Genomic DNA, 25,753 nt, shown 5'->3' on the forward strand with positions numbered 1-25,753 from the left:
GCGAGATATTTCAAAACTTATTTCTGTTGCGATTTCCGAATCTTGAATAGGTTTTGTAAACATCACTTGCTGACCTGTCAATTCTCGTTTCAAAAATGAAATCTTTGTTTACTTAGTTCTTTGGTTAGATTTGAAAATGTAGAATGCAGACTTTCATAGTGTCTCCTTATATTGTATTCTTTTGGTATGGCTACAGCACTTTTGCAAATCAAGCACAAGATATTATTAAACGACCGCACAAAACGATATTTTTCAGTGCAGCTATCCTGAAACTGCCGTTTTTCATCCTGTAGTTTGCGTTTCCTACTTGACCCTGCTTTATCCATTTTAGAATTTATTTTTTACCCTTTCCTAGGGGCGATAATTAATTGTAGCAACCACACCTACAAAAACAAAATACTCATATGACAAATAGATGAATTATAAAATTTGTTAACATTGTTACTAATCGATTATCGTAAGTAGACAGGCAATCGTGACGTCACAGCTACTTTGCTTTGCGCATGTACCATTTTTAAAAATTACCTATCGTGTAACTTGTTAAAGTTAAAATAATACACGGTGAGGCGGGCTGCCAGCAAATCAACGAAGGGCCGCATGCGGGCTGCGGTCTGTGCATCCCTACTATAAAGCAATTGATGTGAGGTCAACAGCCTCTCACTCAAGCATAAACAAACTTTGTTTGCTTAAACAAGAATATAATTTCTTAGCAAGTGTAATTTTCTTTGATAACCAATGAAAAAACTTTCTACATGCATGTTTAAAATTTATTTCTATAGAACTATCAGCCTCCTCCAGTACCTCCCCCAAGGCCAAAGAGTGCAATATTTGAGGATGAGGAAAAATCTCAAGTAAGTTTTGATGTTACAGCAGTGTTTTAGTTTTGAAAACTTTTGTAATAATTTTTGACACTTTATTGCATGTTATTTTTCAGATTTTATGTATCCATTAGCATCATGTCAAGAAAGACGAGAAGCCAACTGTGTTACAAGTTTATATCTTCTGAACTTTAAATAGAGTAGATATTTTCTCTGCAGCCTAATGTACATTGTTTGTACATATAAAAATATGTAAATTAAATTCACTGGTCTGGCTGGCCAGTGAAGTCACCTACATCTCACTTACTGGAGGCACCAAATGTTGATAAATGGGCACAGGTATTTTGGCAGACCTACCTAAATTGCCAATAATTTCCTGTTGTAAAGTTGTTACTTTTAACCCTTAATTGATATTCTAACTCATCTTATATTGTTCAGATCAGGACTTTTATGTACTCCTGCCTAACTGTGAACTTCTTTTCATCAAACCGTGTTACCACAGTCTTCCCAGTATGTCATGGCACATTATCAGGTTGATATGCATATCCATAGAATTGCTGTCATATAAATACAGATTTATGCAAAATCTTTAATGTGCATTCTTTTAGGCACTGTGACAATGGTTTGGTTCTGACTCAAACCAGTAGAAATATCTTTCATTATAACACCACCGCCATCCCATTTATTGTGTGGTAATTAATGTTCTCCTGGAGCCACCTAAACTAAATCCATTCAGCATCTATACGAGGGTGGTCTGAAAAGTTCTCGTCCTCAACTATAGATGGCAACGCTATCGACAAGTTTTTTTTTTTTTTCTAAGTTGGTACAACTGTCATAAGCATCTATGTGAAATTGCATTCTATCATTCTATCAAGTAGTTTGTTTAATACATCTGTCTGAAGCAAAAGTGTTGTCTGTATCCCTTGAAATGGATAAAATTGAGTATCGGGCAGTTATTAAATTCTTTGTAAAAGAAGGTTTAATGCCAAAAGAAATTCGTTTGACGCTCATAAAAGTTTATGGGCACTCTTCTCCTTTGTTTTCTACAATTAAGAAATGGGCTGCCAAGTTTAAATGTGGCCGTACCAGCCTTGAAGATGATCCACGTGAATACGTTCAAAAAAGTGTAACACCACCAGAAATCATTGATCAAGTGCACAATATGGAATTGGATGACTGGTGAGTCAAAGTGCGTGAAATTGCTGACTATAGGCATTTCAAAAGAATGTGTAGAATATATTTTGCATGAAGAATTGCATATGAAAAAGCTTTGCGCAATATGGGTGCCTCACTTGCTCACAGCAGATCAAAAATGCACTCGCATGAAAATCTCTGAACAGTGCTTGGAGCCTTTTAACAAGAATAAAACTGATTTTATGCATTTATTTATTACTATGGATGAGACTCGGATTCACCAATACACACCAGAATCCAAACAGTGGACAGAAGCCGGTTGTTCAGTGCCAAAGAAAACAAAGTCAGTTCCATCAGCAGAAAAGGTCATGGCATTGGTGTTTTGGGATGCTAAAGGCATTTCGTTTGTTAATTACCTTGAAAAGGGTAAAACAATAACCGGGGAATATTATTCCAATCTTTTAACCAGACTAGACAAAAAAATTCGTGAGAAAAGACCTGGATTGCAGAAGAAAAAAATCATCTTTCATCAGGACAATGCACCTGCCCACAAAGGTGTTTTGGCAATGGGAAAATTAAGGGATCTGCACTATGAATTGTTCCACTCTATTCCCCATATTTGGCTACTTCTGACTTCTATTTCTTCCCACAACTAAATCTGGTCAGCGTTTTTCTTCAAATCAAGAGGTGATTGCAGCTGTAGAGGAGTATTTTGTAGATCTTACTGAGAACCACTACAGGGATGGGATAATGGTGCTGGAGCATCGCTGGAATAAATGTATTAGTCTTAAGGGAGATTATATTGAAAAATTAAAATAATTTTGAAATTATAAATTCGTTTTTACATTGTTAGGCTGAGGAACTTTTCAGACCACCCGCACATTATGATTTCTTGCTTCATACCAGTGGTGTGCTGTACAGTCATTGAAAGCTCCAGACACTTAAGTCAAACTGAGGGTTTTTTTTTTTTTTTTTTTTTTTTTTGCTTCCACCCATGAAAAGTTATTAGCAAACCTATAGTACATTTTCTTCCTTGGAAATGTATCCCTCCCTTCCTTGGGAGGGCTACATTTTTTTTCCCTATTTTTATCAATTTTATATATTTTTAATTAATTTTCTACTTTATCCAAAAATCCTGCTCTAGAAGCCAAACATAGAACTTTTTCAAGCCACTTCAGGCTTCCAATAATTGGGGTGGTGGTTTCATGCTGGGCAATGAAATTCATCTGCCACCTAAAGACAATCACAAATATCCATGCCCATGGCCGGATTCAAACACACAGCCTGTTGGTTGGAGATTGAGCACACTACCCACTCGCCCAACCATGCCTGGTGGTTAGTGTTTTTTAATGTCAAGCCCATACACAAGAGACTAGTTGATCAAACTATAGTACATTAGTACCGTATATAGGTAGTGGGCTGAGAAATAAGGAACTTGTTTACATTTGATTTGAAAAACTGTGTTGCATTCCTTGGGAAACACAATAGGGGAAAGTCTGTTCCACAATACAGCAGTAGCAGGGATGAAGGAAGAGGGAAAAAAACTTATTCTGTGAGTTTCAAGGTGCACTGTGAAGGGATATTGAGCAGCAGCTGCATGTGTTCCAATGAGTTTAATACTTGGTGGGGGAATTATTGATATTTCAGATGAACATTTCGCTTGGAAATATTTGTAGAACATACATATTGCAGAAACCAAATGTCTGTGCAAAAGTGTGTGTCGGGGAGAGTGAGTTGGTAAGAGACGGGTCATTAATAAGTCTAATTGCTTCCCTCTGATTTGAGTCATGCATTTTGAGGGAGCTTTTAGGGGCCCCCATCCCATATGTGAGAGCAGTATTCAATTGCTGGGTGGATTTGTGATTTGTATAATTTTAACATCTTTTCAGGGGTGAAGTAACATCTTGAGCGAAAGAGAAATCCTAGTTTACTTTCTTTTAGGCTTGCACGGTGATCCGAATGCATTTTTGGAAATTTTGGAGACAACTACCGTGTTTGAATAAAAACTTTAGTTTACTATTACTAAAATTTTACAATTCGACGTTTCGACCTTTATGTCAAGGTCATCTTCTGGAGCGTACAAATATACACAAGAAACAAGCTATACTACAATCATACTGGTTCGTTAAAGACACTGACTAACCGCTACCACAATTGTTGGCCTGACCTCTGGTGAAAAAAAATAAAATAAAATAAAATAAAATATACATCAACGCTAGAGTCCTATTATTTGTGTTGTCTACTATATACATATATTAACATCATTCCAGCCAGTTGGAGTGGAATGGTTTCTAATACTAGCAGATTGGCTAGAGTCCTGACTTATGTTGAATCTTTCATATTAGGTTGGCTGAATGTGTGCCATCCAGATCCTTGGAATTTTCATACCATCTTTATTGTTGATATTTGGGTGGTTTATCAGGATTTCGCAGGATTCTTTAAATTTTCTTTCGTACCATGTTTTTGTGCGGTGTAAGGAGCAGGTGCTTTTCCAGTTGATTTGGTGTAAGGTGTTAAGTGCATGGTCTGAGAGGCCTGCTTCACCATAATGGTTATATTTAATGTGTCTAATGTGTTCTTTCTTGCGTATAGGGATTGTCCGTCCCGTTTCACCAATGTACGGTAAGTTACAGGTGCAGCGGATGCAATAGACTCCAGGATGTGCTAATGGGAGGAGAGGATCCTTAGAGGAGCTGAATATGGTTTTAAGTTTAGTGGGTGGTGGCATTGAGGTTATAATGTTGTAGGATTCTGTTGATTTTTTCTGATAACCCTTTAATGTATGGGATGGCTATGGTTTTACTGTAATCTAGATTCGTTTTTGTTGTGGTTTTATAGAGTATTTTATTGACAGTATTTTTGTTATAGCCATTGTTTATGAATGTGTCACTAATGATTTTTAGTTCTTGTTTCAGGGCTTGCTGGTTAGAGCAAATAGTTGTGGCTCTGTTTTTAAGGGTGTTTATGACTCCATATTTTTGTGCTGGGTGGTGGTATGAATTCGCATGTATGTATTGGCCCGTGTGTCGGTTTTCGGTAGACCGTGAAGGATAGACTGCCTGAAGGAAGACGTGTAACTAGTGTGTCTAGGAACGGGAGCAAATTTTGGTTTTCGATTTCGATGGTAAACTGTATGGGTTCGTGTTGTTTGTTTAGGTGGCTGAGGAATGTGTTTAGCGTTTGTCGCCCATGCGGCCAGATCGCGAACACGTCGTCAACGTATCTGAGCCAGATTGTCGGTCGAAGCGTGGCGGAATCAAGAGCCCTTTGCTCAAAGGTTTCCATGTAGAAGTTCACGATTGGGGGAGATAATGGTGATGGCTGTACCTTCCTTTTGTAGGTAGAATTTGTTTTGCCACACGAAGTAACCGGACTTTAGTACGTGGGCAAAGAGGGCCGTAATGTCGGGCGGAAATTTGTTCTGTAGTAGGAGAATTGTGTCATTGATGGGGACATTAGTGAAAAGGGCAGAAACGTCAAAACTGACTAATAAGTCGTCTTTGTCGAGTGTTATGTTTTTGATTATGTTTATAAAGTGTTGTGTGTTTTTTATGTAGGAGGGGGAATGACCTCCCAACTCCTTGAGTGTTGCCGCTAATTTCTTGGCTAGGTGGTAATTGGGACTGTCTATTCCTTCCACTATTGGTCGAAGGGGCACATTTTGTTTGTGTATTTTCGGAACCCCATATATTCTGTGGGGGGGGGCGTAGTGGGGTTTGAGTTTTTTAACAGTGTCTGGTGGCCAAGAAGTGACGGACTTTAGTAGTTTTTCTGTTTTGTCCTTTATCCTCTTTGTTGGGTTATAATTTACCATTTTATATGTGTTAGATACGGAGTGCCCGCTAAGGCACTCCGTATCTATGACCGCACAGAAAAAGCAATGCTTAGAGAACAGATCCAAACAGCCCGCCGAAACCTAGCTACAACACAAAATCTAGTTTCAAAATTACAATCAGAACTATCGAACTATGTTAATCCAGACATTCTACAAACACTTGAAAGAATTACTGACAATTCGACCAAGCATACCCTGGAAAAGAACAAAGAAAAACTCGAGAAAAAATTCCACAGGTTGAAACAACGGCAAAATATGGCGGCCAATCAGAGGACTTCCTCCCCGAGAAACAACAATGAACAACAAACAAGGGTGACAAGGAGCGACCAACCACCAACAAGCAAGAACCATGTGATTAACTTATCAAGCCACACCCTGAACAACGGTGAACTCATGCTGCTGAATAAAGGACTGAACAAAGCAATAGTGCCTAAAAAGGTAAACAAATTAGATTTTATCTACCACATTGAAAGAGGCATCAGATCCCTACCTAACAACATAGCAGACAAAATACGACTAGAAACCAGTAATGTTCTAAATACCAAGAAAACTATACAGAACAACCTGACTAAAACAGAATTAGCAGCAATTAAATCATTAAAAGCCAAACAAAACATAATAATAACGAAAGCTGATAAAGGCAGTACTACTGTTGTCCTTGACAGGTCAACATACATACTGCAAATGAACCAACTAGTAGCCGATAACAACACATATAAAATGGTAAATTATAACCCAACAAAGAAGATAAAGGACAAAACAGAAAAACTACTAAAGTCCGTCACTTCTTGGCCACCAGACACTGTTAAAAAACTCAAACCCCACTACGCCCGCCCCCCCAGAATATATGGGGTTCCGAAAATACACAAACAAAATGTGCCCCTTCGACCAATAGTGGAAGGAATAGACAGTCCCAATTACCACCTAGCCAAGAAATTAGCGGCAACACTCAAGGAGTTGGTAGGTCATTCCCCCTCCTACATAAAAAACACACAACACTTTATAAACATAATCAAAAACATAACACTCGACAAAGACGACTTATTAGTCAGTTTTGACGTTTCTGCCCTTTTCACTAATGTCCCCATCAATGACACAATTCTCCTACTACAGAACAAATTTCCGCCCGACATTACGGCCCTCTTTGCCCACGTACTAAAGTCCGGTTACTTCGTGTGGCAAAACAAATTCTACCTACAAAAGGAAGGTACAGCCATCACCATTATCTCCCCCAATCGTGAACTTCTACATGGAAACCTTTGAGCAAAGGGCTCTTGATTCCGCCACGCTTCGACCGACAATCTGGCCCAGATACGTTGACTACGTGTTCGCGATCTGGCCGCATGGGCGACAAACGCTAAACACATTCCTCAGCCACCTAAACAAACAACACGAACCCATACAGTTTACCATCGAAATCGAAAACCAAAATTCGCTCCCGTTCCTAGACACACTAGTTACACGTCTTCCTTCAGGCAGTCTATCCTTCACGGTCTACCGAAAACCGACACACGGGCCAATACATACATGCGAATTCATACCACCACCCAGCACAAAAATATGGAGTCATAAACACCCTTAAAAACAGAGCCACAACTATTTGCTCTAACCAGCAAGCCCTGAAACAAGAACTAAAAATCATTAGTGACACATTCATAAACAATGGCTATAACAAAAATACTGTCAATAAAATACTCTATAAAACCACAACAAAAACGAATCTAGATTAAGTAAAACCATAGCCATCCCATACATTAAAGGGTTATCAGAAAAAATCAACAGAATCCTACAACATTATAACCTCAATGCCACCACCCACTAAACTTAAAACCATATTCAGCTCCTCTAAGGATCCTCTCCTCCCATTAGCACATCCTGGAGTCTATTGCATCCGCTGCACCTGTAACTTACCGTACATTGGTGAAACGGGACGGACAATCCCTATACGCAAGAAAGAACACATTAGACACATTAAATATAACCATTATGGTGAAGCAGGCCTCTCAGACCATGCACTTAACACCTTACACCAAATCAACTGGAAAAGCACCTGCTCCTTACACCGCACAAAAACATGGTACGAAAGAAAATTTAAAGAATCCTGCGAAATCCTGATAAACCACCCAAATATCAACAATAAAGATGGTATGAAAATTCCAAGGATCTGGATGGCACACATTCAGCCAACCTAATATGAAAGATTCAACATAAGTCAGGACTCTAGCCAATCTGCTAGTATTAGAAACCATTCCACTCCAACTGGCTGGAATGATGTTAATATATGTATATAGTAGACAACACAAATAATAGGACTCTAGCGTTGATGTATATTTTATTTTATTTTATTTTTTTTCACCAGAGGTCAGGCCAACAATTGTGGTAGCGGTTAGTCAGTGTCTTTAACGAACCAGTATAATTGTAGTATAGCTTGTTTCTTGTGTATATTTGTACGCTCCAGAAGATGACCTTGACATAAAGGTCGAAACGTCGAATTGTAAAATTTTAGTAATAGTAAACTAAAGTTTTTATTCAAACACGGTAGTTGTCTCCATAATTTCCAAAAAGAAATCCTAGTTTTTTTGAAGCTGAGGATGCAGTGGTTGTGATCTGTTTATGCCAAGATAGGCTTGATGTCAGAGTAATTCCAAGAAGAGAAATCACTTCTTTTCTTGTCTGGAAATTTGATGTTGTCCAAAATAATACTGGGAAAAAATGGTTCTTCTTTTTTTTATGAGAAATAAGGCAGAACTGGGTTTTATTAGCACTGAAATTGATGAGGTTATCTGAACCCCATTGGAGGATGGCTTGGAAATCAGAACTGAAGGTGGTGGTCGTTGATGTCTGTAGGTTGAGGTGAGTTGCGTAGAGTAAGGTTTATCAAATGTAAGGGAGGAGTGCAATGTGCTGTCATCTGTAAAACTGTGTATTGAGTTGGATGTCAACTGAAATAGATCATTGATATATAGCAGGAAAAGGGTTGGTGAGAGGACAGAACCTTGTACAACCCCAGCATTAGTTGAATGGTGAAGGGGATAAGGAACCCATCCACCACCACAACACATAGTGTGCTTCCAGACAGAAAGCTGGCAATCCAACTACAGATTGGATTGCCTGAGGCAGACCAAACAATTGTAGTTTGCTTAGTAAGCCTTTGTGCAAGAGCCAGTCAAAAGCTTTGGAGATATCAAGTGCAACCATTTGAGATTATCCAATCTTCTCCAAGGCATCTGTACAGAGATTTGTGATATATGTGAGCAGATCTCCTATTGATCGGCAGCGAAAGAATTTATACTGGTGGTCATTTATTAGGTGAGTGCCTTTTAGGTAGTATAGGAATTGGGAATTGATGATTTTTTCCATAATTTAGACAGGACTGAGGTAAGCGAGATAGGGTGGTAGTTGGACTGCAGTGACTTGTCACTTTTCTTGGGAATGGGTGGAATATAGGCCAATTTCCAGGTTGTGGGATAGATACTAGTGGAGTGAGAGAGTATATACAGGCGACATAGGATAGGAGTCAGTTCTGGTGCACAAACTTTCAGGACAATTGGAGGAATGCCATCACGGCCAGGAGATGTTTTTTGTTTAATTTGGACAGTATTTTTTTCTGATCTTTTTCTGTGAAAAAGATAAAGGGGGCATTGTATGTTGGGCATCTGAAATGACTGGGGAACATTTACTAGCATGAACTGGAAGCAAAGGGTGAAGCCAGGAGGTTGGATTTTTCTGTCGGCGATGTTGCAATATAGCCATCTGGGTATGATAGAGATGGGAATAATGTTAGGCAGAAGTTTCAGCTAGTTGCTTTGGTGAGAGACCAGAAGGCTCAGCTGCCATTTGGACAGGCTGCTAGTTTCCTGCTTTTTGCTCCTTCAAACTCTGTGTTGGAAGCATTGTTTTTTTCTGGGTTTCAGTATAAGCTCTAAAGGAGGATGGAGTTCTTGACTTGAGCCATTTGTGGTATGTTTGGTTTTTCATTTGTACAGCCTTGGCACATCTTCTGGAGAACCAGGATTTAGTTTAGGAAATTGATGTTCAGAGTAGTGTGGGGAATGTATGTTTCCATGCTGGTGAGGATAACTTTGGTACACATGTTTGGGTTGGAACACCAGAAGAAATAGTCGAACCATGGGAATATGGCATAGAATTGCAGAGGCTGGCCCACTTGGCACTGTTATAATGCCAAATTACTCTTGTATGGAAGTGGCTGTGTAAGCGTTGTTGCATGGGGGAGGAGATGAGCATTAGATTATGGTCAGAATTATCTAAGGGGGTGTCCACTACTTTAACTGTGTATTTCGAAGGGTCATTGGTGAGGAAGCGATCTAGAGTGGGGAATCTGGTATTCTGGTTGGCATCTGAACATGTTGTGTAAGGTCGTTAATAACAGCAAATGTTTCAGGATCTCTGCCTGTATGATCTGTACAACTGGAGGAGGAAAGTTAGTTGGTGTTGTGGACATTCAAATCTCCTAGGAAGATAATTTTGCTGTTGGGAAAGAGAGACTGGAGAAAATCAATTTTTAAGGAGAGGAAATTAAAGAGCTCAGAGTGGTTGGTTGCATTAGGGGAGCAATAGAGACAGCAAATGAATTTAATGGAGTGGGGAAAGGATATTTTCAACCAGAGAAGTTCAAAGTTGAGCATTCATTTTAGAAATTATGGACTTTACACCATGTTATAAATAACTGTTTTAATTTCCTGACGTTTCGACCTTCATATTAAGGTCATCATCTGGAGTATATACAGATATACAAGGACAAGCTGAGTTACATTTCACACAGCATGCTAAAGAAACAATGATGTGATCACTGGTTATTCTACTGGCATGACCTCTAGCGAAAAAATAAAAAATTAAAAAAAAATATATATATATGTGTGTGTGTGTGTGTGTGTGTGTATACAGATAAAATTAAAAACTAATTATTTAGAAACTACATCAAAACTTAATTCTATTTAAGATAACATGAGAGAAACATTCTTTTTTATAGACTGTTTTCTTACAGTAACAATGATGTCCTATTTCTAACATTACAATTGTTATATTAGATTTAGGATTCTCGATTATCTACAGTCCTGTTTATAGTTAACTCTTAGGGAGAAAGGTTCTGTAGGTAGAATATGTGCCTTCCATATGCTTGGGAAGGCACATATTAAGAATCTCACAAGCTTCCTTAAATTTGCGTTCATACAATGTTTTGGTGTGATGTAAACAACTGTTGCTTTTCCAGTCAGTTCTATGTAAAGTGTTCAGGGCATGATCAGAAAGGCCAGCTTCATCATAGTTATTATATTTAATGTATTGTTTATGTTCCTTTTGTCTGATAGGAATTGTGCATCCTGTTTCCCCTATATATGGTAGATTACAGGTGCAATAAATTTGGTATACTCCAGGGTGGGCCAGCAGAGGGAGTGGGTCTTTGGATGAGTTGAGTAAGCTTTTTAATTTTGCAGGAGGTTTAAAGGGGGCTTTGAGGTTGTATTTCTGTAGTATTCTATTTATTTTATCTTATGTCCCTTTAATGTAAGGAATGGTTATAGTTTTATTGTAGTCTGGTTTATCTTTTTTTTTATTCAGGTCTTGTAGAGAATTTTGTTAATAGTGTTTTGGCTGTAACCATTTTTTAGAAAAGTATTGCTTATAACTTTAAATTTGTCTTTCATTGCTTATTCATGGAAGCATATCTTCAAAGCCCTGTTTTTTAGAGTATTAATGACACCTAGTTTTTGTGTTGGGTGGTGGTAGGAGTTTATGTATATATTGGCCAGTATGTGTCGATTTCCAGTAAACAGTGAAGGAAAGACTGCCAGAAGGAAGACGTGCGACAAGTGGCCCACCCTGGAGTATACTGAATTTATTGCACCTGTAATCTACCATATATATAGGGGAAACAGGACGGACAATTCCTATCAGACAAAAGGAACATAAACGACACATTAAATATAGTAACTGCGGTGAAGCTGACCTTTCTGATCATGCCCTGAACACTTTACATAGAATTGACTGGAAAAGCACTAATTGTTTACATCATACCAAAACCTGGTATGAACATAAATTTAAGGAAACCTGTGAGATTCTTATCAACCACCCCAATCTGAACAATAATGATGGTCTAAAAATCCCAAGCATATGGAAGGCACATATTCTACCCAAGGAACCTTTCTCCCTAAGAGTTGACTATAAACAGGACTGTAGATAATCCAGAATCTTAAATCTAATATAACAGTTGTCATGTTAAAAATAGGACATCATTGTTACTGTAAGAAAACTATCTATATGAAAGAAGAACGTTTCTCTTGTTATCTTAAATAGAATTTAGCTCTGATGTAGTTTCTAAATAATTAATTTGTTAATTTTATCTGTATATATATATGTGTGTGTGTGTGTATATATATTTTTTTCACTAGAAGTCATGCCAGTAGAATAACCGGTGATCAAATCATTGTTTCTTAAGCATACTGTGTGAAATGTAACTCAGCTTGTCCTTGTATATTTGTATATATACTCCAGATGATGACTATAAAATGAAGGTTGAAACGTCGGGAAATTAAAATAGTTATTTATAACATGATTGTAAGCATGTTATAAATAAGTATGCCCTGATTGTACTGAAGTCCTAGCAATGGAAGAAGAAACATCCAGTAACCCCACAACTGGCCATGACATCTATAGATGTCAAGCTAAATCTGGATACAATTCTGTAATACCGGTTGAATAACATGGATAAGAAGTGCAATTTGGTCTCACTATTTCATCCATCTCACCATAGGAAGGTTGATTGAGATGAGCAGTGTTAAGGAGAATTATCCCATATAAGGAGATAAATATAATCCATCATATTGGAGATTAGAACAATGCAGCAGAACTTGACAGCATTCTGTATAATTATACCATGAGGGAACTGCTCTTGTGTAGAACTTGAACATAGAGGTTAATATCATAATATGATATCATGTTAATATCTTGTTTTGCAATACCAGATTATTCCAGATCTTGGCATTTGATATTATTTTCTCACAACAAACAGCTGCAGATCTACTGGATTATCTAAAGGAGGATAAAGTGAATGTAGAAGGGATCTTGTAAACAACAATGAAGGCCAATGGAAAAGAAGAAATTTTGTGATCAGAGTGAAATATCACTCGAAGACATAGACCTAAGTATATTCGAAATATATTCAAATATGTTTTTAATATAAGGAATGACCATTTGGATAATCTTCTCATGAGAGACTGAAGAAGAAGCACTCCTATAGTTATGGCTTTGTTAATGAAATACTAAAATCATTAACCAAAGAGGATTTTATCTGTATATTTCTTGCTTTAGCAAAGTATTGGCAGAGCAAAGTTTGATAGAGCATTCTTATGGCGATGGATTTTTGAGAAGAATCATAGTAAGATTGACTGTGAATATAATAACCAGTGTTTCTCTTCAAAAATTGAGAAAGTCATCTAAATCTCTTACAATAAACTAGGATATCTAAAAAAAAAATAAGATTATCTTCCATTTCTAATATACAGGCAGTCCCCGTGTTATGGATGACCCGACTTATAGCATTCCATACTTACTAACGTGCTCCCAAGGCTTCCCATAAGGATAATTAATAATTAAATTAATAATTCAGGAACTATTTTCTTTCATGCATGTAAACAAATCCGCACTTCACCTCATTATTAAAGCAGCTCTTCCCATTATTTGGAAGTCAAATTTAAGGGCCTGGGTCAACACTTGCCATGTTTGAAGATTGGTTTTTGAACTGTTTTATTCCAGCTGTGGAACGTTATTGTTCATAAAAGAAAATTCCCTTTAAAATTCTGCTTTTGCTGGACATTGTTCCTGGACATCCAACATCTTTGGATGCCCTTCACCCTAATGTAATATTCGTATTTTTATCACCCAACACTACATCATTACTACAGACAACGGAGCAGGCAGTCATTTCTGCATTTAAGGCTTATTACGTACCGTGTACATTTCCGTAAGCACTCAGTGCTACAGAAGATGGTGATGACCTTGAGATAGTTCTGAAAGAATTATAACATCCATGATGCCATCAAAACATTGTTGATTCTTGGTAGAACGTGGAGCAATCAACAATTAAAGGGGTGTGAAACAAACTGTGCCCTCAATTCTGTGATGATTTTTGTGACTTCACAGAAGACATCGCTGAAGCCAGAAAAGCTGTGGTGGACAGTGGCAATGCGCTGCAATTGGACATCAATGAAAATTATGTCATTGACTTACTAGAGACCCATTTTCAAGAATTAACCAATGAAGACCTTATGGAGATAGAGAAGCAGCTGATAGAAACACAAAAACATGAAGAATCAGAAGATCCAGAGCCAAGAAAGTTTACGACAAAAGAATTAGCTGAAGCTTTTCGTTTCATTGAAGCAGGATTTGCTAAGCTTGAGGAGCAAGATCCCAACATTCAGCGGCTTACAAAGGTTTACCGTGCAGTTAGTGAGAACATCAGCTGCTGCAAGGCCATTTATGATGAAATAAGAAAAAAGCTGTGCAAACAATCCTAGATACCTTTTTCAAGAAACCGACTTTAGTGGTAAGTTCCCCTCTTCTAGAAACAGAATCAAATCCTGATTCTCCAGCACCATCTCCATCATCATCATCTTCCGATTAATGTTAGCATACCATCTTGCCTCAAAACACCCCTTCCAATAAGCAAGACATTGATGCAAACTTTAATATTCTTTTTTGAAAATTTTCCTATCTAAACTTTTTGTATGAGTTTGTTTTTATGTTCTGTTTGTTTGAATTAAAAGAAAGAGCAGAATAGTTTCTGTAACTTATTATTACAGTACAGGGATATTGTTATTATTATTATTACTCTGTATTATTATTGCCACATATGAACCATTATAGTATTATTATTATTCTTATCACATATGTGCTGTTCATCAGGAATTCAAGTTACATATAAATCCGACTTATGGATGTTCTCAGGAACATATCTTGTTCGTAACCCGGGGATTGCCTGTATTTTTAACATAACTATAGGAATGCTTCTCTTTCTTCAGTCTTTCATTAGGAGATTAAACAAAATCATGTTTCCTGTCACAAAAATTGATATTATTCATGCCATCCAGATGCAAAAAAGGTAAGGCAAAAGAACTAATTGTCTTGGTTGGTATTAATGATCTCAGAGGTGAGAAGTCTTCTATGAGGGAGGATGTGAAGGAGTTGTTGGATGAAGCAAAAATGAAGTGTAAGAAGGAGAAGACTATTAAATCTCCTGCCTCACTGTGATAAAGGTGAATTCAGGAGGATGGCTATTCATGGCAAACAAATCAATATGCAGGTTGTGCAGATTGATTTATTTGCCATGAATAGCCATCCTCCTGAATTCACCTGTATAGTTTGTGGGCCTACGAGGGTTGTTTGAAAAGTTCGATAAATTTCCAATAGACAGTGACACAATTCATTCATTCATTCATACCAGTGTCGACACGTATCATCTTTTTCATGAGCACTAGCAAAATTTTAGCCATATGAGATGCGTAGTTCTCAATTGGTAAACATTTAAAATGACCGTGTTCACATTTTTCATAAAAATGGAGAAAAACAAGTTTCATGTAGTGATAAAACACTTTTATTTGAAGGACAGCTGCGCAGATCAAAGCTGAGTTAATGGGAAATCTGCACCAGCATTAAAGACTATTTAATTTTGGATAAATGACTTGAAACATGGTTGCAAGTCCATCAAAGATGAAGTGCACTCTAGACGTTTGACTGAGGTCACTATGAAGAAAATGATTGAAAAAACCCATGGTATCATTATGAAAGACCGCTGAGTGAAAGTGTGTGAGATTGCTGAGATTGTCGGCATCTCAAGTGAATGGGTGTACATCCTGCACGAAAAATTGCACATGAAAAAGCTGTGTGCGCAATGGGTGCCACATTTGTTGACTGTCAATCAAAAATGCATGTGAAAAGATATTTCAATGCAATTTTTGGCGATGTTTAATCTCAATTCGCAGGATTTTTTGCATCGATTCTTGACTGTAGACGAAACTTGGATCCACCACTACAAACCTGAGTCCAAGCAGCATTCAAAACAGTGGACAATGCCTGTTGAAAGAGCACTGAAAAAAGCGAAGACCGTTTTGTCATCTGGGACGGTGAGGGCCACTGTTTTTTTGGGTTTCCCAAGGAATTATCGCGATAGACTATTTGGAAAAGAGTAAGACAATAACAGGAGTCTATTATGCTTCATTGTTGGATCATTTAATAGAAGAACTAAAGAAATAACAGCCAAGATTGATGCCCAAAAAAAAGTGCTCTTCATCAAGACAATGTACTGTCCCACACATCGGCTGTTTGAATGGCATAATCGCTCAAATCGAGGTTTGAATTGGTTCCACATCCACCATGTTCCTGGACTTGGCTCCGTGTGACTTCTCCTCATTCCGAAACTTAAAATTTTGTCTCAGTGGGAAAAAATTTTCTTCAAACGAGGCTGTCAATGACTATTTTGCACAATTTGACAAATCCTACTTTTTAGATGGGATGAAAAATTGGAAACTCGCTGGACCAGATGTGTAGACCTCGATGGAGACGATGTTGAGAAATAAAGGTGATTTTTTCCAAAAATTGTGTTTAACTTATTTTTTTACCAAACGTTTCAAACAACCCTCATATATGATGACTTTGATGGAAAGAAAATTTGTATAATGCTGATGAATGGCATTTAAACTGTTTTGGTGTTAGGTAACTAGAGAGAGCATTGCAGTGCAGTTACTGTAAGACTTTATACCTCCATACTTGAGTTTCTGGATGAATATCATCTACACATGTTGCCTTTACACATTTCAGGCTTTTCATAGTTTTTTCTACTTCAAGTATGGATATGTATTCCTGATTGTATATCTGTTGCGTGTTTTTTACCACTATGATGTCACTGATTGTTTCATTTAGCAATTTTTCTAAATAATTACTCCATACTTCAAGGATATCTTTTTCTCCAGTTTTCATATCATCTTTGTCATCTCTAATTCCTTTTACAGCACTCTGTCCTTCATTTCTGAGCTTCTTCAACAATCTCCAGAATATTTTTCCACCTTCTTGATATTTATTTTTTATGTTCTTACCAAAATCTTCCCATGACTTTTGTTTAGCTAGGTTCACACAGTATTTAGCTTTCTTACATTTGTCTCTGTATTTTCTAAGGGCACAAGTTGACTTATTTGTCAGGAACTTTTGATATGCTTTCTTCTTTTCCTTCACTGCCTCTTTAACTTCCTGTGTCAACCATGGAGTTCTGATTTTTCTACTCTTGCAGACAACCTCACTGCATGCCTCTCTGGCTGAATCAATCAATGTTTTCTTCAGGGCTTGTCACTGAATCTCCAAGTTTTGGTTTCTGCTCTTGAACCCTTTCATTTTTGATTCAATAATGTTTGTGTATTTTAGTCTACAGTTTACATCTGAGAGCTGCTCAACTTTTATTTGCTTTAAAAACTTTCTTACAGGTTCTTCTTTTCAATATGAAATTCACTTTTATCCTACTCAAGACTAAATAGTGATCATTTCCAATTTCAAATCCTCTGTACACTCTAGTGTCCTATACCAGCGAGAAAACATCACTATCAACAATAACACGGTCAAAGAGACTTTTCTTATTCCTTGCCTCTTCTCTCCATGTAAATTTGTGCACATTTTTTTTTTTTTTTTATGTTGGGACATTGTGTTAGTAATAATCAGTCCATGTCCTGAGCAGAAAACCAACAGGTATTTGCCATTATTATTTGCTTAGCTCTTTTCTCCAAATTTTCCCAAAATATTTTTGGTATGTCTCCCAATCATTTCCTACTCTGCTATTTAGATCCCCAACAAGGACCGACTTTTTCTTTTTCATTGTGTCTTCGAAAAATTGCTAAATGAAACAAGCACTGATGACAGTAGAGTAGTAAAAAACACTCAACAGACATATAATCAGGAATGCATAACCATACTTGAAGTAGAAAAAGCCATCAAAAGCCTGAAATGTGGAAAAGCAGTAGGAGTAGATGATATTTGACTAGAAATGCTCAAATATGGAGGTATAAAAGTCATACAGTGCCTGCACTGCATTGATCAGAAGGTCTGGACAGGACAAATTCCAGATAATTGGATTAGAGCTCTCATAGTACCCATATATAAAAAGGAAAATAAAACTGGATGTGAGAATTACAGAGGTATTTCCCTACTGAGTGTTCCTGGTAAGCTATATGCAAGTATACTTGAGAAACGGTTGATAATTGTGGAATGGAAGCTTGGTGAAGAACATGCTGGATTCAGGCCAAATAAAGGCTGTCAAGATCAAATTTTCATGTTATGATAAATAGTTGAGAAATCGTGGAAATATAACAAAAATCTATATTTAAGTTTTGTATCTGGAAAAGGCATATGACAGGGTGCCAAGAGAGAAGCTGTTTAATGTACTACAGTTGTATGATGTCAATGGAGCATTATATCAAGTATATTAGTCTTTATTTGAGTTGTAAGTCAGCAGTTAAAATTGAAGGAAGTGCAAGAAGATGGTTTTATGTTAAAACTGGTGTTAGAAAGGATGTATATTATCCCCTCTGTTATTTATTATCTATATGATCACATTATGAAGGAAAGTGGTATTAAACCTGATATCAAAATTGAAGAGGTTAATCTCAGGTCTTTACTCTATGCAGATGATGATGTTATACTTTTAAATAAACCTGCTACAAGTCTGCAAGATTCCCTTTCTAAATTGAATAACTCTTTGTAATAGGTTTGGTATGAAAGTCAGCAATAACAAGACAAAGACAATGGAAATAGGCAGAAACATTGAAAATATTAACTGCATTGTGAATGGAGAACCTATAGAACAAATAAAACATTTCAGCTACTTAGGCGTGATTTTTAGTGAAGATGGTAAATTAAATATGGAAATAGACAACAGAATCAATAAAGCTGGGATGGTAGGAAGTCAACTGAATAAAGTTATATGGAATAAGAGAGAAATTAGTCAAAACACTAAATTAGCTGTATACAAGACAGTGGTCAAACGAAGTTTAACATATGGATCTGAGAGCATGTTTAGAAATAAAGCACTTGACCAAAGGCTAGAGATCACAGACATGAGAGTCCTAAGAAAGATTAGTGGGGTTAACAGATGGCATCAATGGCAGTGTTATATTAAAAACGAGGATATTAAGAAGGAGCTTAATATTGTTAGCAACCAGGAATGTGTTAGCATAGCTAATCTCAGGTGGTATGGTCTTAAATAGATGGGAGAGGAAAGATTAACAAAACAAGTGTTCTTTGCTAGGTTGGCAGGATAAAGATCCAGAGGAAGACTAAGATGTAGGTGGATTGATACAGTAAAAAGTTCCTTAGAAGATAGAAATATAAGATTTCATAATGTTGAAGTCTTGACAGGTAACAGATTGATTTGGAGGAAAATTGTAGATAGGAAGTTAGTAATGGTGAGTTTTTCATGGATTACTATCAAAACCTGTACACTCCTTGAGGGTACATATCAGGAATTTGATGATGATGAAGTATTTTTTATACGCTTCCCATGCACAGTCGATATTCTTTCCATTCAACAGCTGAAACCATTGCTCTGAATCCATTATACTCCTCAGTCAGTCATAATTTTCTGCTTTGTAGTTCAGGATGTTACCTTTTCTGAATGGTACATTCATAAACTTAGTCACTTCTCAAGTGAGTACCACATGATCGCTGTCACCAGCCGGAGGCGGAATAGTTTTGTCTTTAACTGAAATATTCTCTGACACTGTAATCATATCTAACACTCTTTGACCTCTACTTCCTTCTGTGAAATGCTGCTTGAGGAAGTTGTCTCACAACAGACAGTAAATTCAGTTTCATTCTTCTCATGAAATTTTATTTCTACCCAATCAATTTTTGGATAATTTTAATTTTCCAAAAATTAAATGTATCATAATGAATCATAGTGTATCATAGTAATAGTGAATCATAGAGTAATAGTAACAGTGATGTGGAGAGCTTTTAAGATTATTTAAATAGGCTTTGAGTATGGGCATAACATCAGTTTAATATGGAGAAATGTAAAGGTATGCATTTTCGATAAATAGATTACAAGCTGCATACAACTTTGATAGAATTGCACTCCAGGAAATAGATGAAGCTAGCAAATATCTGACCAAAATATTATTGCTGATATTTCAGTCAGAAATTAACAGGCCATCATCGTTGTATCAGTAGAATCACAAGGTAAAGCTAGAACAAGGAATATTAATCCTATTTACAGAGCAGAGCCATGTTTCAGATTGCCTCCATATGGATAGTTACAAAATCAAATGATATTACAATTACAGCTAAAATAAAAATTAAATGATTTGAAATACAGAAATTAACAAACTTTTGGTAATTGAATGACAAAGTATTATATACATATATGAAAAATAAATAATACTGAGAATAAAAAAGAATAAAGTTTAATGCTGAGATACTACTAGTTTTGTTGAAAAAATCAACTTCTTCAGGTATCAAACACAAAGAATTATATAAAAAATAACAGAGACATTATAAAATTACATCAACAGATCTAATATAAAAGACCGTAGTACAGTTAAAGAGGAATGCATGCTGGAGTTCCAATTGAACTTGACTACGTGCTTGAGTTATCACGAGAGCACCAATACTGGACAATGGCAATGTGTGCGTCGGAAAGATTGTAGCTAAGGCTGTTGTTTATATGGGCTGAATCAAGGGATATTTCTTTAGATTCAATTATCTTTCTTTCAAGCTCATCATAACACATATGTATATTAGAGGTTTGCAGCCAGTCTACGAGGTGTTGGTGGCCTTCATCCGAGTTAATAGAGAAGAGAACGTGCAAGAACTTGTTTCACTATGTTTCAAAAACTTCGCTCCATACTAAATAGACCTAAAGTAAAACATCTCCCTCTTCAGTATGCAAGAGTCTACAAGATCATGTGTGAATGTGGTAAACCATATTACGGTCAGACGGCTAAATCCTTTTGCATATTGAGGAACTCAGACGAGACATAATCCCACAATAGGAACAGAGCCAGTGCTCTCTCAAGCCACGTTCTCTACTCTATTAACTCAGATGAAGGCCACCAACACCTTGTAGACTGGCCATAAACTTCTAATATACATATTGTGTGTAGTAGTGAGGGACCGTATACAGCATTGGGCAGATAAGGGTGGTGTTATCTGTGAGATTCAACATGGATTTGTGAAGGGGTGCTCTTGTTTTAGTAATATGCTAGCCTTTTATAATAAAATTACAAAAGCATTAGATGAGGGAAAGGCATATACTGCCATTTTCTTAGACATAACAAAAGCATTTGACAGGGTGCCACATGATAAGCTGATATTTAAGTTGCAGGCACATGGGTATGGATATCTGATTGGTCAACTGGATTCAGGATTGGCTGTCTGATAGGTATCAGAGAGTTGTGTATGGGGGAGCAGTTTCCAGGAGGCAGAGGGTTACAAGTGGGGTCCCACAGGGCTCAGTACTAGGACCTATATTGTTTAACCTTTATATCAATGACATAGCCAGTGGATTGCAGGGGGATATTTAGTTGTTTGCGGATGATGCGAAGCTGGGAAGGATTATTAGTGATAGTGCAGATGTGGTAGCCCTGCAAGAGAATTTGAATAAGCTAGATAGATGGGCAAATGAATGGGGGTGTCAGTTTAATGCAGCAAAATGTAAGGTCTTGAGGTTTGGGAAACATCGATGGGACACTGCATACCCTATGGGAGGAGTTATACTAGAGGAAGTAGGGGAGACAAGAGATCTGGGTTTGATGATTGATAGAAACCTGAAATTTAGGGGACATATTGCAAAAGTGGTGAAGGTAACACAGAGGATTGCTGCAATAATGAGAAGGACATTGACCTGCAGAGATAAAAGAGTTATCATTCCATTTTATAAGTCTCTGATCAGACCACACTTAAACTATTGTTCTCAGATTTGGTCCCCAGGATTTGAAGGGGATAAATTAACTGTGGAAAGGGTACAAAGGCGGATAACAAAGATGGTTTCAGGACTGTACCATGTTAGCTATGAGGACTGCAGAGTTTGGTGGATAGAAGGAGGAGAGGTGATATGATTGAGACTTCTAAACTGTTGAGAGGTGGTTACAGGGTTGACACTGAGGAATTCTTTCACTTGGTTGAACAGCGGGAAGGAGTGATGACAAGAGGCCATCCCTGGAAGTTACGAAAGGAAACTGTTTGCAAGAGGGTGAGGAGTGGTTTCTTTGCATGGAGGGTGGTTGAACCATGGAATGCATTGCCTGATGGAGTGGTGAGAGTGAGAACAGTCAGTGAGTTTAAGGAGTGGTATGATAGACTTTGTGTTTCTCAGGGGGACCCCCCCCCCCCCCAGATGAGTCTTGATTGACTTTGTGTTTCTTAGGAAGGACCGCCCACGAAGAGTCTTTTGACTCCATGGAGGCCTGAATAATAATAATATATATGTGTTATGATGAGCTCGAAAGAAAGATAATCGAATCTAAAGATATATCCCTTGATTCGTCCCATATAAACAAAGCCTTAGCTACAATCTTTCTGATGCACACATTGCCACTGTCCAGTATTGATGCTCTCGTGATAACTCACGCTCGTAGTCAACTCCAATTGGAGCTCCAGCATGCATTCCTGTTTAAACTGTAGTACAGTCTTTTATATTAGATCTGTTGATGTGATTTTATAATGTCTCTGTTAGTTTTTATATAATTCTTCATCTTTGATACCTGAAGAAGTTGATTTTTTCAACAAAACTAGCAGTATCTCAGCATTAAACTTTATTCTTTTTTATTCTCAATATTATAGTTATTGAAACTAATTTATATATATATATATATATATATATATATATATAAATTAGTTCACCCCAGCTTTATATATATATATAAGCTGGGGTGAACACACTAATGCTTGCCATTGTCATTTATAAGGATGAGACTTTTCCAGATCTTGGGCAACAGATATACAGTCATTCTAATTTCAGTTTAGGCAGTGTAGAAGTGCATCAGCAATTTCTTTAAATATCCTCTCAAACCTAAACTGGTATCAATGCAAAAAGTGGGTATTGGATCATAGGATATTGTAGAAATTGTCCACTTCATGCTGAGCAATGCCAGATTTTTCAGTTTTATTGTAGTTAATACTGGCAAACATTTAATGAAAATGAAAAGGAAATAACTAAAGAACAATTAGAAATCAGCCTGAAAGAAACAAGAAATGGAAAATCACCTGGTGAAGATAAGCTAGGTTCAGAACTATATAAATATGCAGGAACAACTATTATTTTTAAATAAAATTTATTCAAACTGGTAACCCCTCCCCCCAATAGAATGGCGAAAAAAAGCAATTGTGATTCCTATCTTTAAAAAGGTAGTAGAGATGACCCTAAAAGCTATAGAGGTATAAGCATATTAAATTCCTGTTACAAAACATATAACAGAATTTTAAATAGCAAACTAATGAAATATTCTGAAAACTTTATTTTAGAAGTACTGAATGGATTTAGAAAAGGGCAATCATGTATAGACTCAATCTTTTACCTAAAATTAGTAATAGACAAAAGAAGAGAATACAATTTAGAAACACATATTGTATTTATTGACTTTGAAAAAGCATTTGACAAAGTTAAAAGAAACATTTTATCATCATCATCATCAAATTCATGCCATGTACCCTGAAGGGGGTGTACAGGATACGATAGTACTGCATGAAAAAAAAATTACATCATTATTAACTTCCTATCTACAATTTTCTTCCAAATCAGTCTGTTACTTGTCAAGACTCCAACATTATCAGATCTTATATTTCTATCGTCTAAGGCACTTTGTACCGTATCAATCCACCTATATCTTGGTCTTCCTCTGGATCGTTTTCCTGCCAACCTGGCAGAGAACACTTGTTTTGCTAATCTTTCTTCACCCATTCTGATTAAGTGACCATACCACTTGAGATTAGCTCTGCTAATGCATTCCTGGAAGCTGACAATGTCAAGTTCTTTTCTAATATCCTCATTTTTAATATGATATTGCCATTGATGCCATCTGTTCACACCTCTAATCTTTCTCAGGACTCGCATATCTGCGGTCACTAGTCTTTGGTCAAGTGTTTTACTTCTGACCGAGCTCTCAGATCCATAAGTTAAAACTGGTTTGAACACTGTCTTGTATACAGCTAATTTAGTGTTCCGACTAATTTCTCTCTTATTCCATATGAATTTATTCAATTGACTTCCCACAATATAGACAACAGAATCAGCTTCGCTGATTCTGTTGTCTATTTCTATATTGAATTTACCATCTTCACTAATAATCGTGCATAAGTAGCTGAAATGTTTTACTTGTTCCACAGGTTCTCCATTCACAACACAGTTGACATTTTCAATGATTCTGCCTATTTTCATTGTCTTTGTCTTTTTATTGCTGACCTTCATACCATATCTATTACAACAGTTATTCAATTTACTCAGAGAATCTTGCTGACTTGTAGCAGATTTATTTAGAAGTATAACATCATCCGCATAAAGCAAAGAGCTGACATTAACATCTCCAATTTTGATATCATGTTTAATACCACTTTCCTTCATAATGTGATCCATATAGATAATGAATAACAGAGTGGATAATGTACATCCTTGTCTCACACCAGATTTAACATTAAACCATCTTCCTGTACTTCCTTCAGTTCTAACTGCTGACTTACAACTCAAATAAAGACTAAGTATTGCTTGATATAATGCCCCATTGACACCATATAACTGAAGCGTATTGAATAGCTTCTCTCTTGGCACCTTGTCATATGCCTTTTCCAAATCGATAAAACTTAAATACAGATCTTTGTTATATTCCCGTGCTTTTTCGACTATTTGTCGTAAAGTGAAGATCTGATCCTGACAGCCTCTATTTGGCCTGAATCCAGCTTGTTCTTCACCCAGATTTTCTTCCACAATTCTTCTCAACCGTTTCTCAAGTATACTTGCATAGATCTTGCCAGGAACACTTAGTAGGGAAATACCTCTGTAATTCTCACATTCAGTTTTATTTCCCTTTTTATATATGGGTACTATGAGAGCTCTATTCCAATCATTGGGAATTCGTCCCTTTGTCCAGGCTTTCTGAACTATGCAGTGCAGCCACTGTAAGACTTTTATACCACCATACTTCAGCATTTCTGGTTGAATATCATCTACTCCTGCTGCCTTTCCACATTTTAAGCCTTTGATGGCTTTTTCTACTTCAAGTATGAATATGTATTCCTGACTGCATGCCTGGTCATTGTTTTTTACCACTGTGCTGTCATCACTGCCTGTTTCATTTAGTAGTTTTTCAAAGTAATTACTCCATACTTCTAGGATATCTTTTTCTACCATTTTCATGTCACCTTTATCATCTCTAACTCCTTTTACAGCACTCTTTCCTCCATTCCTAAGCTTCTTCAACAACCTCCAGAATATTTTGCCACCTTCTTGATATTTATTTTCTATATTCTTGCCAAAGTCCTTCCATGACATTTGTTTAGCTAGTTTTACACAGTGTTTTGCTTTCTTACATTTGTCTCTGCTTCTCTAAGAGCAAAAGCTGACTTATTTGCCAGGAACTTTTGATATGCTTTCTTCTTTTCCTTCACTGCCTCTTTAACTTCCTGTATCCACCACGGAGTCCTGATTTTTCTATCCTTGCAGACAACTTCACCACATGCCTCTCTAGCTGAATCAATCAGGGCTTTCTTCAAGACTTGCCACTGAATCTTCAAGGTTTGATTCCTGTTCTCAAACTGTTTCATTTTTTCTTCAATAATCTTTGTGTATTTTAGTGTACAGTTCACATCTGAGAGCTGCTCAACTTTTATTCGCTTTAAAACTTTCTTACATGTTATTCTTTTCAATATGAAATTCAATTTTATCCTGCTCAAGACTAAATAGTGATCACTTCCAATTTCAGAT

The 25,753-nt window shown here is 36.9% G+C and overlaps 1 protein-coding gene across 3 annotated transcripts in view; it reads left to right on the top strand.

The window, feature by feature from the left end:
- Positions 1-25,753, top strand: part of LOC150097108 (ADP-ribosylation factor-binding protein GGA1-like) — a 372,294-nt gene that overhangs the window by 113,785 nt on the left and 232,756 nt on the right. For all 3 annotated transcript variants that reach the window (XM_090407056.1, XM_090407058.1, XM_090407057.1), the window contains exon 5: positions 780-851. In XM_090407056.1, the coding sequence (XP_090263182.1) occupies positions 780-851 (72 nt within the window). The remainder of the gene's footprint in view (positions 1-779; positions 852-25,753) is intronic.

The sequence above is a fragment of the Typopeltis vanoorti genome, chromosome 17 (assembly GCF_054136105.1).
Source record: "Typopeltis vanoorti isolate ZY-2024b chromosome 17, IOZ_Tvanoo_1.0, whole genome shotgun sequence".
Taxonomy (NCBI): domain Eukaryota; kingdom Metazoa; phylum Arthropoda; class Arachnida; order Uropygi; family Thelyphonidae; genus Typopeltis; species Typopeltis vanoorti.